The sequence below is a fragment of the Oncorhynchus clarkii genome, chromosome 18 (assembly GCF_045791955.1).
Source record: "Oncorhynchus clarkii lewisi isolate Uvic-CL-2024 chromosome 18, UVic_Ocla_1.0, whole genome shotgun sequence".
NCBI classification, from domain to species: Eukaryota; Metazoa; Chordata; class Actinopteri; order Salmoniformes; family Salmonidae; genus Oncorhynchus; species Oncorhynchus clarkii.
Genome location: NC_092164.1, coordinates 24,155,863 through 24,174,452, shown reverse-complemented (window position 1 = coordinate 24,174,452; position 18,590 = coordinate 24,155,863). Strand labels below are relative to the sequence as shown.

General features: G+C 42.4%; 1 protein-coding gene and 1 pseudogene across 2 annotated transcripts; both read left to right on the top strand.

Moving 5' to 3' along the window:
• The first annotated feature begins 1,799 nt into the window (after positions 1-1,799).
• LOC139373243 (CCR4-NOT transcription complex subunit 9) lies at positions 1,800-5,226 on the top strand. 2 transcript variants are annotated; one of them, XM_071113543.1, is made up of 8 exons: positions 1,800-1,967; positions 2,417-2,596; positions 2,714-2,829; positions 2,949-3,058; positions 3,238-3,347; positions 3,442-3,540; positions 3,633-3,724; positions 3,974-5,226. In XM_071113543.1, the coding sequence occupies exons 1-8, from the start codon at positions 1,950-1,952 to the stop codon at positions 4,140-4,142; spliced, it is 894 nt and encodes a 297-aa protein (XP_070969644.1). In that variant the 5' UTR covers positions 1,800-1,949; the 3' UTR covers positions 4,143-5,226. The 2 variants fall into 2 exon arrangements, with proteins under 2 accessions (XP_070969644.1, XP_070969642.1); XM_071113541.1 differs by having other exon boundaries at positions 1,830-1,967; positions 3,962-4,385.
• Positions 5,227-5,527: 301 nt separating this feature from the next.
• On the top strand, positions 5,528-17,871 carry LOC139372277 (1-phosphatidylinositol 4,5-bisphosphate phosphodiesterase delta-4-like; annotated as a pseudogene).
• The last annotated feature ends 719 nt before the right edge of the window (positions 17,872-18,590 follow it).

Genomic DNA, 18,590 nt, shown 5'->3' with positions numbered 1-18,590 from the left:
ACACCCATCTATGGTTGCATCACATCATCCCCCCCAAAACAAAACAAACACAGTTGGCTGGGCTGGTTAATGAGTAATGCTACAGAGGAGATCTGGATGGACTGAGATGCATTTATAGAACTGGGCACTAACAGACAAATCTTTTAGCGCTTATTGGTGCAGTGGAATAATCCTCCTGCTACCTGGTCCTATTAACATACATTGGTACTATACATGGCATTAACTTCAATGCCTATGAATAAAAACAGATAATCGTTTAAGTAAAATGAAAAAGTCTAACTCCTTGTTTCACTCTGTGCTCAACCCAATCTTTAGTTGTTCTGTGTGTGGGATGCAGATCATCAGAAAAGGGTGTTCATGTTATGTACACACATCACAAATGTGAGTATAATAAAATTGAATATTATCAAAGATTACCACTCTGACATTATTTATTATTATTTTGGGGCTCCCAAGTGGCTCAGTGGTCTAAGACACTGTATTTCAGTGCTAGAGGTGTCACTACCGACAACGAGGTTTGAATCCAGACTGTATCACAACCGGCTGTGATTGGGAGTCCATAAGGCACAATTACCCCAGCGTCGTCTGAGTTTGGCTGGTGTAGGTTGTAATTGCAAATAAGGATTTGTTCTTAACTGACTTGCCTAGATCAATAAATGTTACATTTAAAAAATATTTTTTGTAGCTAAGGTTTATATTGTAACGACCATGGGTTTATATGCACGAAAATCGACTATGCCACACGAGCATGCTTTTGAGGCACAGTCGATAGCGCGCCGGACCAAGGGGTAGAAGGTCGAAGGTTCGAGATCTGCTCCCTGCCTGTTTTATTACAATATTTAGGCATGTCGTAATGGGATATTATAGCTCATTTGAGAGCATGTGGATCAACACCCTCGTTTTTCTATGGACCCCAAACTCAAAATTCGCAAAAACGAATGCCTTCATGAAATACACCAGTAGATGTAAATTAATCCACAAATACCTATATAATTATACATATATAGCATGTATCGTTTTTTCATGAACTGGATGATGTGTTGGAGAGCATCAAATCCATGTCGCATTGTAGGTAAATGGTGACTGACTGAATTATCTACAAATAATAATGAGTAGTTATTTATGGTGCTAAATTATTTGTATATCTGTCAGTCGGTCGGCTGCAATGTGCATAATATTGAAGTGGTCATTAAGGAAGTTTCCTTTAAAATTATTCATAAATATGAAGAAGTTTAAGGAAAACATCAACTCAAATTGCTCCTTTTGTAATGACCACCCAGAAACAGTTTTGCATCTTTTTGGGCATTGTATGCATGTAAGAAAACTGTGGCAAGACATAAGTAGGTTTATAATTGAACACATTTATGAAGATTTTACACTATTGTGGAGAGATGTACTGTTTGGATTCTTTACATACAATAGAAATAAGCGGAAACATTTTGATGTAATTAATTTCATTATTCTTTTGGCCAAATTTCATATACACAAATATAAATTTACAAACAGAAAACCAAATTTTCGTACAATACAAAAAGAAATTGAACTGTATTTTAAGACGGTTAAATGCTCTACTAACAAAAAAGCTGTTAGAATTGTAAGTATATGCATATCCCTTAAGGTCCTTGTGTAATTGTAATGTGATATTGTACCCCCTAGCTCGATTGTCTATTGTTTGTCATCTATGTATGCTTATGTTCCCTCATGTGCTTTATGTATTGATTTGTTGTTAATAAAAAAAATACAAAAAAAATATATATATATTGAAGTGGTCAAAAACAGAAAAAGACGGAAATAGCCACGTCACTTTCCCGGCGTGTCACACGAGGCAGGTCTGAGTTCAAAGGTGGAACGCAGTTGCGCTCTCGCGAGCTTCGTTCTCTGTTTTCACAACATAACACATTTTTAGATTTTACTAGACGTTTTTCGAAAATATCCAAGCGCTGCATAGAATGCTGGCTACAGGAGCAGTAAGTACACGAAATCGTTGCTAGCGTTAGCTAGCTAGGTTAACAATAGTTAGTAGCTTTTGTTTTTGCTAGCACAAGGCCAATCCCTGGCCTGTATTTGGCCAGCAGTACAGTTGCTAGCTAACTGTAATGCTGAACTTGTTACAGAGCTGTTTTGAACCCCTCATGTGGCAAATTGTTTGGATAATATTCACATTTTAAATGAGCCAGCTACTAGCTTAGGTAGCTAACTACTATTTGTGGGAAAGTTACCGTATCCACGAAAGTAACGTTAATTTACATATTGTTGTTGACCGTTAGCTACCGTTTCGGTAGCCAGCTAGCACTAGCTACCTAGCTAACTCATTCATTCATTAAGGTGGCAAGAAACACGTTAACCCTTTTGTAAACGGAATAATTCCAACACAATGTCAGTTTAGCTCACGGTGTCCACCTCTCCTGTAAAACAGGCTGTAACCACGGCTCTGGCCCAAGTGGATAGGGAAAAGATATACCAGTGGATCAACGAGCTGTCCAGCCCAGAGACCCGCGAGAATGCCCTGCTTGAACTCAGTAAAAAACGGGAGTCCGTGCCAGATTTGGCTCCAATGCTATGGCACTCCTGTGGAACTATAGCTGCTCTCCTGCAGGTAAGATTGTGGATATCACTCACTGGCTAGTCTCTAGCCGGATGTAGTATGGTTTTCCTCTCTGTGAGTGTGGCTCTAAACTTGACAATGACCCTCTTCTTATTCTTTCACAAATAGGAAATTGTCAACATCTACCCCTCAATAAACCCCCCAACCCTCACCGCTCACCAGTCCAACAGAGTATGCAACGCATTAGCACTTCTGCAGTGTGTTGCCTCTCATCCAGAGACAAGGTGGTTCACTTGATTTTCTATCATCATGATTGAATTTTGCAGTGAAATTAACAAAAACAGTCTGTGTTTTCTTCTATATGATGCGAAATGTCTAACTTATTTACTGTTGTCTTTCACAGATCGGCATTTCTGGCAGCGCACATTCCTCTATTCCTGTACCCCTTCTTACACACTGTCAGCAAAACACGACCATTTGAGTACCTCCGACTCACCAGCCTAGGAGTCATCGGTAAATCATCTTTATCATTTTTTGTGGTTCTATTGCTATGAGGCCTTCTCTGTATTTTCTTCTCTCTCTCTCACTCTCTGATGTTGTCATTGCCTAAGTAATGAAATGATCCAATTACTTTGACTATACAGTATGTGTCATGTATGTTTCTCTATAACTTGTTCCTGTTTGATTGGCAGGTGCCTTGGTCAAAACAGATGAGCAGGAAGTGATCAACTTCCTGTTGACAACAGAAATCATTCCCCTGTGCCTTCGCATAATGGAGTCTGGCAGTGAGCTTTCCAAAACGGTACATATCTCTCGCTCTCTGCATCTCGCTCTCGCCCTCTACCTCTCTCTCTCTAAAGATACATGTATTTCAACCCTCATTTTTTGTTCCACAGGTAGCGACTTTTATACTACAGAAAATACTCCTTGATGACACAGGGCTGGCATACATTTGCCAAACGTATGAACGCTTCTCCCATGTGGCCATGATACTTGTAAGATCAAGGTTAACCGATATTCAAAATATTATACTTTTCTAGACATTGGTTGCCCCCTAAATTGTTTTTTATACAACTGTCTTTTTCAGGGCAAAATGGTTCTTCAGCTCTCCAAAGAGCCCTCTGCTCGTCTTTTGAAACATGTTGTCCGCTGTTACCTACGCCTGTCAGACAACTCCAGGTATTGAAATCAACTCTTCGACCCGCTGTTGCTTGTCTCATTTAGTCTGTGTTCAATCCTTCAGTGTTTTGAAGCAATTTTTCAGGAATTACTAAACAAAAACATATTGGGGAAGTGATGTTGGGAACTCTGAAAACAGTGGATGTGGTCATGGTCTTATCTTGATAGATAATTGATTCTGCTGAAAGTGGCTTACTCACTATCATAACTAACATGACTTTGTTTTTCTCACCTCTGCCCCCACACCAGAGCCCGAGAGGCCCTCCGTCAGTGTCTACCAGACCAGCTTAAAGACACCACGTTTGCCCAAGTCCTGAAGGACGATACCACCACCAAACGCTGGTTGGCACAGCTGGTGAAGAACCTACAGGAAGGCCAAGTCACAGACCCCAGAGGCATCCCTTTGCCCACACAGTAGCTCCCCTTACCTTTTCAGCAGGCTTGCACAATATGGTAACTTTCCCATGATTCCCACGTTTACCTAGACTTTCCTGGGAATTTTCCAAATTAGATTTATTTAAAACCTGGGAATTTTGCCAAAGTTACTGGAATTTTGCAACCCTACGTACCATGCAGCTGCACTGAGTGACACCCACCAGCAAGGACCCAGCTTCCAGAAACAGGAAAAAGCCACCAGTTTGAATGACGAACGGACTCATAAAGGGGCACTTATTTTGTGAAGAAAGACTGTATTGAATGAAAGCTCTATACTCAGCCGTTTTCTTACAGTATCTTTCATTCAGATCAAACCGCCTGCCCGATCTCCAGAAGTGTATGAATGCGTTTTCACTTGGTCTCAAACTATTAGTTATATATATTTTTTTCTCAAGGACATTTGGAGTCTTCACTTCACTAAGTGTTCTGAAATTGAAGTAGACGGCACAATAAAATGTTACACCTTGACATATGTGATATGTGGCATACTTTCTCTTGTGTAATAATTAATTGTAATAACATATTACAAAGTAACTGCTTTCTAGTTACATGGATGTGTTATTGATATACACATCTCAAATAGGCTAGTGTATGGAAATGAACTGAAATCAAGCTGCTTCTGTATTGTGTAAATTAGAGGTTCCAAGTAAACGTGTTGGTGTGCTTCAGTGTTGACAGATTAAGGGACCCCCCCCATTTGAGCCTTGGCCCTGTCTATCTATGTGAAACCTGAGCTGCTGCAGTGCATTATTGATGCTCTGGATCCTGAGTGGAGACTCGGTCAGAAAGATAAGTTAATGTTCTCAGTGCTCAACTGTAGAGGTAACTCCGGCCTCAACACAACCTTGTTCACTGTCAGTGGCAAAGCATGTGAACTTGGGGTGGAAGGTAGCCTCGTGGTTAGAGCGTTGGGCCAGTAACCAAAAGGTTGCTGGATCGAATCCCCGAGCTGACATGGTAAAAATCTGTCGTTCTGCCCCTGAACAGTTCCCGGTAGGTCGTCATTGTAAATAAGAATTTGTTCTTAACTGACTTGCCTAGTTAAATAAAGTTTAAAAAAACATTGAGTAATGTGTCTTTGTTCTTTAAACTCTCCTCTGACCCACGTTTGGTTTATGCATTGTTCTAAAAACACTGACCTGATGTATGAGCATCTTTGAGGATGTACTTGGCCCCTCTGTTGTAGGCTTGAAGCTTCTTTGTGTGGGTTCACTTGGGCTCATTGCAGCAGGTTTAATTGTCTTTGTCTTGAACAAATCTCAAATCATTTCAAAGCGTTAACATGGTTAAGTTCTGTTTTAAAAGTCCTTAAACAGTGTGTATAAAAAATAAGCACAATGATGTGTGGTATACTGTAATGTTGGTAACATGGGGTTAGTCATTTATGGAAAAGTATGACCCCAGTTGTTCAGTTTGGGGCACCTACATAAACTTTCACCTCATTTATGAATGAATAGTACCTTTTTTAATTTATCAAAAGAAGACCTGAAATGTGTAGCTGAAGCTTAAAGTAATAACATATTGGCTGTTGGCTCAGGTACTTGATCTTTGTACATCTCATTACATTTCAAACTGACTGGCCATTTAACACTAAAGAGGACCCTTTGAATGGAGAAAAAAAAAAGAAAAAAGATGAGGTTGGATGACTGGCGGGAGGGAGGGATAGAGGGTGTGTCAGAGTGTTGTTGGCGACTGTTGACTCAGTAAGGATCAGCTATCCCTGCCTGCCTCTCTCTCAGCGCTCTACAGCGGCATGCAGAGTCAGAGCTGACCCAGACAGACAGGGCCAGCTCCCCTCCCTGTCTGAAGCTCCAGAACCACAACAGGCACAACACCCACCTGGACCCAGCTGAGATGCCCCTCCACCGGGTGAGTCAGTAGCTATCCTTGCTCTACCTGCTGTCCCTTCATTTTATGTCTGTAAATACATTAATTCCTCCACGTTTGCTAGCCTACTTACTGTTGTATGTACTTGACTGTAATATAAGCCTCAATTTGTAACATTTAAATGTGTTGCGGAGTTCTTGGTGAGGATGAATTCAATTATTTGTGATAAATGGTTTTGTTTTAGTTTTTCTGAACCCAGTGAAATTATGTGGTCAGACGGTTTGACAGAGAGATTTAGAAGACGAAGAAGAAATGGAATCAGTGGAGAGGATAGTTTGGACTACAAAATGTATGTGTGTGTGTGTGTATACTGTACATTGAATTTGAAAAATGTCATCTAATTTCAACCAGCTTTGTAAACATAGAAATTAGGCTAAAACTTAAACTGAAATACACTGACTTAACCTGACTAACAGGTTGTTACATTAATCACATTTCATAATCATCAGAACTATGTATATGTTGAAATTGGGTTGAAAATTCCAAATAGAAACACAAAAAAAATATTTTGGATTGTATATTCAATTGGGTGATTGAAATTCTGTTGAATTTTAGATTTGATTAGTCATATTTTATTTCATCTTGTTTCAATGTTGTAGTAAAATGGAATGTTTGAATAAACGTCATTGTTTCAACCTAAATGAAGAGGCATATTGAAATAACATGTGAAGACGAAGTCCAACGATTTCTGCCTAAACTGGGCCTCCTACTGGTATGTGAGGGGTAATGCATTTCAGTGAGAACAAGTCCACCATCCAGATGACCTACCTCTATGTACCCTGTTTAGCTTTGGAAACAGGCTGTGTTCGTTTTAGCTGAGCTTTCATCTCAACAGATTTTGACATTGATCAACTTTCATACTCATTTGTGTTGACTACCTAAATAACGTTAAATCGTTTTTAAAGTAACTCCTCTAACTTTTCTAACACGAGCTGTATGTGAAAGTCAATTCGGAGTGAGGCTGAGTTTATGTAGGCAACATTGACACCTGATTCGCCCAACAAAGGACACTGGCTGCATTTACACAGGCAGACCAATTCTGATATTTTATTCTCACTAATTGGTCTTTTTTCCAATTAGATTAGCTCTGAAAAAGAGCTGATGTGATTGGTAAAAATAACAGTTAGTGGAAACAATATCAGAATTGGGCTGACTGTGTAAATGCAGCCCATAATTTCAACATGTAGCTAGGTATACTATCATTCATCCACGGTTGATTGGATCTTTGGAAGTAGTTACCATTAGCCCTATAAATAGGATGCCAAATTCATTATATTGATAATTCACTTTTACCTTTGGATATTGTCTTTTATATGAAGGATGGTTGATGGATTTCTAATTGAATCTACAAATTATTAATATGTTGGATTAATGTTGCCATCTCAACCAAACATCTAAGTTGAAGAATAGGACCAAATCAAACTTGATGTGAAGTTCATTTAAAGTTTGATTTGATGTAGTGCTATTCTTCAACTTAGATTTTTCGTTGAGATGGAGATGTGAATCCAACATATCAATTGCGTTCACAATTCAATATCCAATTTCTCTACAAATGAATGACTGAGATGTTAGGGCTAGGGTTATGTAGGTAGTCTGCGCAAACGAGTATGGAAGCTGATCAGTGTCAATCTGCGTTGACATAATAGCTCAACTGAAACGAACACTGCTTGTTTCCTAAGCTGAGTACAGCCCATAAACACAGCAAAAAAAGAAACGTCCTCTCACTGTCAACTGCGTTTATTTTCAGCAAACTTAACATGCTTAAATATTTGTATGAACATAGCAAGATTCAACAACTGAGACATAAACTTAACAAGATCCACAGACATGTGACTAACAGAAACGGAATTATGTGGCCCTGAACAAAGGGGGGCTCAAAATCAAAAGTAACAGTCAGGTGTGGCCACCAGTTGCATTAAGTACTGCAGTGCATCTCCTCCTCATGGACTGCACCAGATTTGTCCGTTTTTGCTGTGAGATGTTATCCCACTCTTCCACCAAGGCACCTGCAAGTTCCCGGACATTTCTGGGGGGAATGGCCCTAGCCCTCACCCTCCGATCCAACAGGTCCCAGACGTGCTCAATGGGATTGAGATCCAAGCTCTTCGCTGGCCATGGCAGAACACTGACATTCATGTCTTACAGGAAATCACGCACAGAACGAGCAGTGTGGCTGGTGGCATTGTCATGCTGGAGGGTCATGTCAGGATGAGCCTGCGGGAAGGGTACCACATGAGGGAGGAGGATGTCTTCCCTGTAACGCACAGCGTTGAGATTGCCTGCAATGACAACAAGCTGAGTCCAATGATGCTGTGTCACACCGCACCAGACCATGATGGACCCTCCACCTCCAAATCGATCCCGCTCTAGAGTACAGGCCTCGGTGTATCGCTCATTCCTTTGACGATAAACGCGAATCCGACCATCACCCCTGGTGAGACAAAACTGCGAATTGTCAGAGAAGAGCACTTTTTGCCTGTCCTGTCTGGTCCAGCAACGGTGGGTTTGTGCCTATAGGCGACATTGTTGCCGGTGAGGTCTGGTGAGGACCTGCCTTACAACAGGCCTACAAGTCCTCAGTCCAGCCTCTCTCAGCCTATTGCGGACAGTCTGAGCACTGATGGAGGGATTGTGCGTTCCTGGGGTAACTCGGGCAGTTGTTGTTGCCACCCTTTACCTGTCCCGCAGGTGTGATGTTTGGATGTACTGATCCTGTGCAGGTGTTGTTTCACGTGGTCTGCCACTGCGAGGACGATCAGCTGTCTCCCTGTAGCGCTGTCTTAGGCGTCTCACAATACGGACATTTCAATTTATTGCTCTGGCCACATCTGCAGTCCTCATGCCTCCTTGTAGCATCCTAAGGCACGTTCATGCAGATGAGCAGAGACCCTGGGCATATTTCTTTTTGTGTTTTTCAGGGTCAGTAGAAAGGCCTCTTTAGTGTCCTATGTTTTCATAACTGTGACCTTAATTGCCTACCATCTGTAAGCTGTTAGTGTCTTAACGCCCGTCCAACAGTTGCATGTTCGTTAACTGTATATGGTTCATTGAACAAGCATGGGAAACAGTGGGAAACTTACAAACCCTTTACAATGAAGATCTGTGAAGTTATTTGGATTTTTACGAATTATCTTTGAAAGACAGGGTCCTGAAAAAGGGACATTTCTTTTTTTGCTGAGTTTAGATGTAGCCATCTGGATTGTTGACTTGTTCTCACTGGAGTGTGTTTCCCCCTCATATACCAGTAGGAGTCACTGTTTAGGAAGGAATCGTTGGACTGTGCCTTCACATTTCATTTCGATATACCTCGTCATTTAGGTTGATGGCATGATGCTGAAAAGATTGAGGTTGATTCAAAAATACAATTTTACTATCAACATTGAAACAAGGTCAAGTAAAATACCGTCTATCAAAAATAAAATTCAACATAATTTCAACATAATTTCAACCACCCCAATATATATTGAATGAAAATGATTTTGTAATGTTTCTACGTTTTCCACGTTGATTCCACATCACAATATGTTGACAAATGACATTCCAACAACGTTGATTGAACCAGTGTATGCCCGGTGGGCCGTGTGATGAATCTCTGGCTCTGTGTGAGACTGAGATGGATGTCCCGTTCACTTAGACTGATCCCAGATCTGTACGAGTTGACAAGACGGCACAAACAGATCTGGGACCAGGCTACTGTTGACTGATATTGAGCGGTTGCCATAATGTATGTCAGGACAGGACAGTAATCTGGGCCTTGACTCCTACTCGACTTCAGCCCCTGACTCCTACTAATGTGTCTGATCAGGTATCCAGGGCGATGACAACCTCCAGTCCATGATCGTTGGCACGGTGATGAGGAAGATTAAGTCTCGCACCTGGAAGAAGCAGCGCTACTTCAAGCTGCAGGAGGACTGCATGCCCATCTGGTACAAGTCCAAGAAGGCCGGGAACACCCACTCCACATGTGAGTAGTGACATTTACAGTACATGCTTAGACCATGTTTAGACAACGTTTAGACAACATCACCTACTGACAGACACACATTTTCTTACATTTGATACATATTATATCATTGTCCACATCAAGATTATGTTCGGCAGCAGGCTATATACTGACTGTACAAAACATTAGGAACACCTTCCTTATGTTGAGTTGCACCCCCTTTTGCCCTCAGAACAGCCTCAATTCGTCGGAGCATGGACTCTAGAAGGCGTCAAAATCGTTCCACAGTGATGCTGCACTATGTTGACTCCAGTGCTTCCCACAGTTGTGTCACGTTGGCTGGATGTCCTTTGGTTCGTGGACCATTCTAGATACACACCCGAAACTGTTGAGTGTGAAAAACCCAGCAATGTTGCAATTCTTGACACTCTCAAACCAGTTCATTCACCCTCTGAATGGCACACACACAATTCATGTCTCAATTGTCTCAAGGCTTAAAAATCCTTCTTTAACCTGTCTCGACCCTTCATCTCTACTGATTGAAGTGGTATCACTGACCAGTGATACCTGGTGATACCTGGTCAGTGACACCTGGATTCACCTGGTCAGTCTATGTCATGGAAAAAGCATGTGTTCCTAATGTTTTGTACACTGCTTTGAGTAATTTTGTCGTTGCAGTGCTCTAGTTTTATCATCACTGAAGTGAGTGATAATATTGGGCTATAGGGTTCACCGTGTACCTAAAGACTTGACTTATTCCCTTTAGCCTAAAGAGATACCTAACTAGATAGTATTCCGCTTCTCTTCTCCCTTTCAACAGTCTCTGTGAGTGACGTGGAGACGGTGCGTGAGGGCCACCAGTCAGAGGTTCTGCTAAGCATCGCAGACGAGTTTCCCTCTGGCCGCTGCTTCACCCTGGTGTTCCGTGGTCGCCGTGGCAACCTGGACCTGGTGGCAAGCTCAGCGGATGAGGCCCAGTCCTGGATCAAAGGCATGAGTAAGCTGATCGAGAACATGGGCGAGAGTGAGAAGCTTGACCAGTATCCTTTCTGACAAGCTAAACCAATCAATCAAATGTATTTACAAAGCCCTGATGAATTTGTTCTGTTCCACAAGATGCTGACCCAGAGAGAGGACGTTCTCAGGGTGTTCCAGGACTACTCTGGCGACTTACAGAAGCTGTCTCTGCGGGACCTGGAGGAGTTCCTGAGAGATGAACAACTGGAGGAGGTGGACGGGGTTCAGCAGCTGGCCATGGAGCTCATCGAGCGCTACGAACCCTCTGACACAGGTAGTACTGACCTCTGACCCTGGCATGATTTGTGGCTATAGCTGACCAATCACACCCTACGAATTATCAGGTCAATAGCCATATCATCAGGTCAACATCATGGTCAAGCAGTTCTTGTTATTTCAACCAAGAACAAATATATTTTAATGAATATCATGATGGATGTAATGAAAAATAAAAATATATGGTTTGAACTGATTGCAATTTTTGTTTTTTTGTTTTTTTGTTTTTGTGTTCCATAGCCAGGATGCTGAAGGCTATGTCTATCGACAGTTTCCTGATGTACCTGGCATCGGCTGAGGGCTCCATCTTCCACCCCAGACAACAGAGCTTGTGCCAGGACATGATCCAGCTCCTCAACCACTACTTAATCTCCTCTTCACACAACACATACCTGATGGAGGACCAGCTTCGAGGACACAGCAGTGTCGAGGGATACATACGGTATGTACTCTACACCAGTGGTGGCTGATGGGAAGGCTTAGTAGGCCGTTCTTGAGAGACGATCTTGATCTCTGTCTTGAGGTGAATTACGACACAACTTTTGGAAGACAGAATCTGAGGGATTGATCGTTGTCCATTCAAATGAATATACTCTGGGACAAAGTCCAAAAATGCTAACTTGTTTCTTCCTCGTTAGGGCTTTGAAGCGAGGCTGTCGGTGTGTAGAAGTAGACTGTTGGGACGGTCCCAATGGAGAGCCTATTGTCTACCACGGACACACTTTCACCTCCAAGATCCTCTTCAAAGATGTTGTGAACGCACTGAGAAACTATGCCTTCAAGGTATTTATTTAAACCGAAGAAATTGTAATGACAAGATTAAACCTCTTTGCATGGTATGCCTCACAGGTATTCTCTGCACTATCATGACATAATGTTTACATATCAGTACAGAATACAGGGGTGTTTTTTTTTTTTTTAGCATTTTCATGGTGCATTTACCAGTGCAGTACTTTACACACAGGAATCCAAGACACATTGGTGCGGCTGCCTTCCGGTTTGGGGTTGGATGCGCGCTGTGTTAAGAAGCAGTACGGCTGGTTGGGTTGTGTATCGGAGGACGCATGACATTCAGCCTTCGTCTCTCCCGAGCCCGTATTGTTGTAGCAATGAGACAAGATAGTAGCTACTACAACAATTGGATACCACGAAATTGGGGAGAAAAAGGGGTAAAATACATTAAAAAAAATTTAAAAAGTAGTGCACTGCATAGGGAATAAGGTGCCATTTGGGATGCACCACTCATACAGGACAGCCCAGAATGTAGTGGATGGACTACATAGAGGGTGCCGTTTGGGACACACTCTCTGTCTGTCTGCAACTGGATGGTGGTCTGGGCTGCTCCATGCGACCCCTGTCCTGTCTGCCTGAGTGGAGAAGCTGCTGGTAGCAGGTACAGCCTTTCTCCTCACACTGAGAATGCTGCAGTCCAGTGTTGAATTATTCACTCCCCCCTTCCTCCCAGGTATCAGAATACCCGGTCATCCTGTCAATTAGAACCACTGCGGTGTTGTACAGCAGCGAGTCAGGACCGAGTTTGGGAACCCTGCTGTAGAGTGAGTAGAGACTGTCTTGCTATCTACCTTTCTGTCAGTACTGCCCGGGCCATATGATCTGTGCTGTAAGGTGCAACACTGGCACCGTGAACTATTAAAAAGCCACAGTGTTGTTCCCTCAGCACCGAATAGAATACGATTGATTGTTCTCTCAGCCTGGTCTTTCGACATTGTATTGGGCGTGACCTGCAGGTCCATGTAGGACAATGAATGCAAAGACATTATATGCCCTGTATCTCAATGTAAAGACTATGATCTGTCTGTGCATGATGTATATTTGTTCTGCCTCAGTGATTGTAGAATACTGTGCCCACAATCACTAAGTATGCAGGTGACTCTAAATATCTATTATGTTCCATTATCAATAAGCAATAGAGAGATGGGTTGAGAGAGAGGTGCAGTCGAGAGGCTTTCTGAAGCATGCCCTGGTACAGAAGCATGATATCTATTCCCTGGTGATGAAAAGATCCATTGTTCTGACTAACAGGAGCTGAAGGGGAAGATTCTTCTCAAGGGGAAGCGACGAGGACGACGCGGCTGACATCGATGAGGACAGCCTCCATAGCAACAGCCTCCGACGCATGGCCAAAGTAGGCTACTGGTGTGTCTGTGTGGGTGTGTGTGTGTGTGTGGGGGGGGAGAGAACCTCCGCAGTGGCAGCCAAGGTGGGCTTTTTTTCATTAATTAGTCTATTTTCTCTTGAACCATGTGGTCTATCTACTAGAAACTCAAGGACAATATGGACACAGGCAAAACAAAAAACAATTTATACTATATATGAATATATATACTTTTAAGTTATTCAAGTATAAATTACCAAAGTTACGATAGATTGGCATAGATGTTCTGTTAATTACCAAAATTACTGAGGATTCCGGTAACTTTGGTAAACTACCGGTAGCTTTGCAATCCTAGTCCTGTCACTAAACTCTGGGCCTGCCATGATGTAGTTGTATATATTTCAGTCACTCCTTCTCAACTCCATCTCCCGCTCTCATATCCACTTAGCAGAAGACGTCAGTCACTCACTTCTCCATTGTCCCTCAATTCCATCAGGGCAAAAGTGTATTATCTTAGTCCGAATCTGCTGATGTGTTGACTTAACCAAGTTATAACACTGTTATAGGACTGATATTGTCCAAGAGTTGCATTCAACTCTGACATCGCTCATGAAAGATATAGGGCTAAAGCCAGCGACTAGACCAAGTGAGCCTCCTAATGGTGCCATGCGAACACCAGAGATAGCCATAGACAGAGAGAGGACGAGGGAGCCGACGGCACCAACACCCTTTCAAGACTGTACTACTGTCTTGAGAGAGAAGACTGACTGACTGACTGACTGACTGACTGACTGACTGGCTGACTGGCTGACTGGCTGACTGACTGACTGGCTGACTGGCTGACTGACTGACTGACTGACTGGCTGACTGACTGTTTGTTTGTTTGTTTGTTTGTTGGGTGGAAGGTTGCGGGTAGAGGTAGAGAGCCCTCTAAAATGAGACACTTAAATTGAAGTCAGGGATCACCTATGTAGCTAAACACTGAAGCACCTCTGACTTTATTATTGGTTCTTTCACGATATCGGTCAATAAGAAGTAGTGGCCATTAACAGATTAGATGGGTGTCCATGGGTCTAAGAGATCATTTAACATTGGCACTCTATGTTTAATGAACGGCATAAATTAGAATGCCATACTAGGGATGACATGGTTTGATCAATATGGCAATCAGGGGTAAAGCCAGTAGTCTACAGGAGCAGTGAGCTCTGGGAGGACCTTGACTCTGATGATGGCTGTCCTGTCCTAAACACAGACTGTAGCTCAGAGTCTCTGTTTGTGTTCGGCCCCGGATCTGCTTTCATACAGAGGCAGCCCAGGTGTGCACTAGGACTGGGATGCCTGGTTGCATTGCTAATTAGTCTGGCCGTGTGCCCGCCTGCATACCTCAACCTTACGGTCATCGAAGCCTGATTGGCACTGGCAGACCTACTGTGGTTGGCTTCATAGTGAAGTATCACTTACTCCATATTGGGGTTGTCCCGGGTCCACTTGCAGCTTTCACCCATGGCTAGCTACACTCCACTCCTTCTCTCGAACTTTACGAGTGCCACGTTGCTCTTATCGCACAGCCTTGTCTATTGTCAAAACTAGGGTTTTACTGTATATATCCAATCCTCCTAGTGCAGTTGCCCCAAGCCATTGCTCAATTTATATGTAGTTGAATTGAAGGTAGCTTAGTAAGGTCAACACTCCAATTTCCCCGCTGTGGATCAAACAAGCTTATTCAATTCAACTCTCCTTCTTTTTTTCAGAAAAATGAAGCAGCATCTGTCAAGGGAGCTGTCGGACTGCGTGGTTTACTGCAAGAGTGTCCACTTCAGCAGCTTCAAGCACTCCCGCATTCACTCCAAGTTCTACGAGATATACTCCTTCACAGAGTCCAAAGCCCGCAAACACTTGAGAGAGGCAAGTGGGGCTTGAATCCCTACAGTAACTCATGACATCATCAGTCAGGGTCAACCAGTCACTAACTCACTCAGGACAGTTTGTGTCGTTCTGTTTGGACCGCAAAACAGAAGCCAAAAGTTGTTGATTTACTAAAAGGAAATGTTGTCTGATTTGTGGGATTTAGTCAGTTATTCATTCAGTGGCAAGGGCCGAAACAGAGGCAGAACGACTAGAAGACACAGTGCTTTGTCTGTGTACTGTTCAATTGCATGGTTCCTCAAGCTCATCTCATGTATGATTAACTGCCTGTCTCTCCCAGGGGAAGAGTTTGTGCATCACAATGCCAGGCAGCTGACCAGGGTTTATCCCAGTGGCCTCAGAACAGACTCCTCCAACTTCAACCCACAGGTGATGTGAAACACAGGGACTCAAATAGGTAGGTGAGGGCCATTTTAGATTGTTCTAAGGCACGACACAATGATTAAACAAAATATAAATGTCCAATTTCCCAACATGACTTTTTGAAGCTAGTTAAGTTAAGCTCATATTTCTGTTCATTTGGATCAGTTGGTTAATGTCTCTGTTTTCCTTGCTACCTCAGTTGCGTTGAATTTCCAGACGGCAGGGGTTGAGATGGACCTCAACGATGGACTGTTCAGTCAAAATGGCCGCTGTGGCTATGTCCTCAAACCTGACGTCATGAGGATGTCAGAGAGGAGGTTCGATCCTGAGGTTCCACAGAACCGGGAAGGCTACCAACCCTGCAGTCTCTGCTTTCAGGTACAAATAACAAACGGAGACCTACCTAAGACACAACCTGAGCTACAACAGAAAAACGACAGCAACCAAGTGGAATGCTAACCTACCCATCTGACCTCAAGCTCTCTCATTGTGTGTGTGTGTATATATTTGTGTGTGTTTTCAAGGTGATCAGTGCACAGCAGCTTCCCAAAGTGAATATCAAGGAGAGCTCCGTTGTGGACCCGTTTGTGAGAGTGGAGATCCATGGACTTCCTCTAGACCAGGCCAAGCAGGAGACCAGATACATAGACAACAATGGTAATATATAGACCCATTAAATCCCAACCGCATAAATGGTTATAATGTAACTTTTCACAGAAATGCTGATACAAAAAGCAGTATATTACAGTATTATATTATATTATTTTATATATTAATGAATTGTGTTTGCTCAGGGTTCAATCCAGTGTGGTATGACACTTTGCGGTTCACCATCCATGTGCCTGAACTGGCCCTGGTACGCTTTGTCGTGGAGGACTACGACAAGGCGTCAAGGAATGATTTTGTCGGACAGTATACCTTGCCTTTCTCATGTATTCAGCAAGGTAAGACTCATCCATGTATTTAAGCATTTTGTACAAACTCAATATATAACCTCCTAATATGACAGTCATACACTACCGTTCAAAAGTTTGGGATCACTGAGAAATGTCCTTGTTTTTGAAAGATTTTTTATTTTTTTTGTCCATTAAAATATATTCAGAAAGATTAATCAAAAATACAGTGTAGACATTGTTAATGTTGTAAATGACTATTGTAGCTAGAAAGTTTATCATTTTAAAAGGCTAATTGATCATTCGAAAACCCTTTTGCAATTATGTTAGCACAGCTGAAAACTGTTGTCCTGATTAAAGAATCAATAAAACTGGCCTTCTTTAGACTAGTTGAGTATCTGGAGCATCAGCATTTGTGGGTTTGATTACAGGCTCAAAATGGCCAGAAACAAAGAACTTTCTTCTGAAACTCGTCATTCTATTCTTGTTCTGAGAAATTAAGTCTATTCCATGTGAGAAATTGCCAAGAAACTGAAGATCTCGTACAATGCTGTGTACTACACCCTTCACAGAACAGCGCAAACTGACTCTAACTAGAATAGAAAGAGGAGTGGGAAGCCCCGGTGCACAACTGAGCAAGAGAACAAGTACATTAGAGTGTCTAGTTTGAGAAACAGACACCTCACATGTCCTCAACTGGCAGCTTCATTAAATAGTACCCGCAAAACGCCAGCCTCATCGTCAACAGTGAAGAGGCAACTCCGGGATGCTGGCCTTCTAGGCAGAGTTGCAAAGGAAAAGCCATATCTCAGACTGGCCAATAAAACATATATATTAAAATGGGCAAAGGAACACAGACACTGGACAGAGGAACTTTGCCTAGAAGGCCAGCATCTCGGAGTCGCCTCTTCACTGTTGACGTTGAGACTGGCGTTTTGCGGGTACTATTTAATGAAGCTGTCAGTTGAGGATATGTGAGGCGTCTGTTTCTCAAACTAGACACTCTAATGTACTTGTTCTCCTGCTCAGTTGTGCACCGGGGCCTCCCACTCCTATTTCTATTCTGTTTTTTTGTTGCTTTTCTTTCAAAAACAAGGCCATTTCTTACTGACCCCAAACTTTTGAACAGTAGTGTACATAATAGCATGTAATACAATGGGATCAATTACCTACTACAGCTGTTTTACTCCCTTTTCCAGGATACCGTCACATCCACCTCCTGTCTAAGGACGGAACCAGTATTCCCCCCGCCTCCTTATTTGTACATGTTAGAATCACTAACCTTGTATGAGCTGAACGTTAGAGATTCCAGTCGCTGCTTACCTCTCTGGCATTTACAAGACTTGTAGATAGAAAACACTGAAGGTGAAAGACGCTGAAGGCGGAAGACGTGACTAAAAGAGAACAAGCCATCGTTCCGAGTTTTACCAGACAGTTTTGACAGTCAAGAGCTAGTTTCACAAACTATGTAATGAATACTTCCTGTAGCTACTTCCTAGAAATAGTATGTAATGTTGTGCATATACTAAGCCAAATGTTTTTTGTAGGTATTAATGTACTTTTAGAAAGTATGATTGGTGTGGTTTTCACTTGTGATCTACAATTCTATATTTATAGTGTCTATTCCCAATCAGATGTATTACTGAAGAACTGGCTCTGGGATGATTCTGTTTTTCCAACTCTATGTCATCAAATGCTAGTCAACTGTATTTGAGATCATTTTTTGTTTTGCTGCAATGATATGTAGCGAAGAAGTGTGCCTCCACTTGTCAAGAGTGATGACACATTTCAACATAATTTCAGTCAATCTTCTTATCCACACCACATTATTTTCTATGAACCAAGCTCCTCAAGAATGTAACATTGATGAGGCTGTTTGGTTAGAGTTGCCTAGGCTTACTGCAGGACACATTTCCTCCCTCTTTTTCCCATTGGCAAGTTTTGGTTTAAAATGGGTTATGATGCCAATTAAAACAAATATACTCCATTCCTCATCTCTCTCGCTCTCTC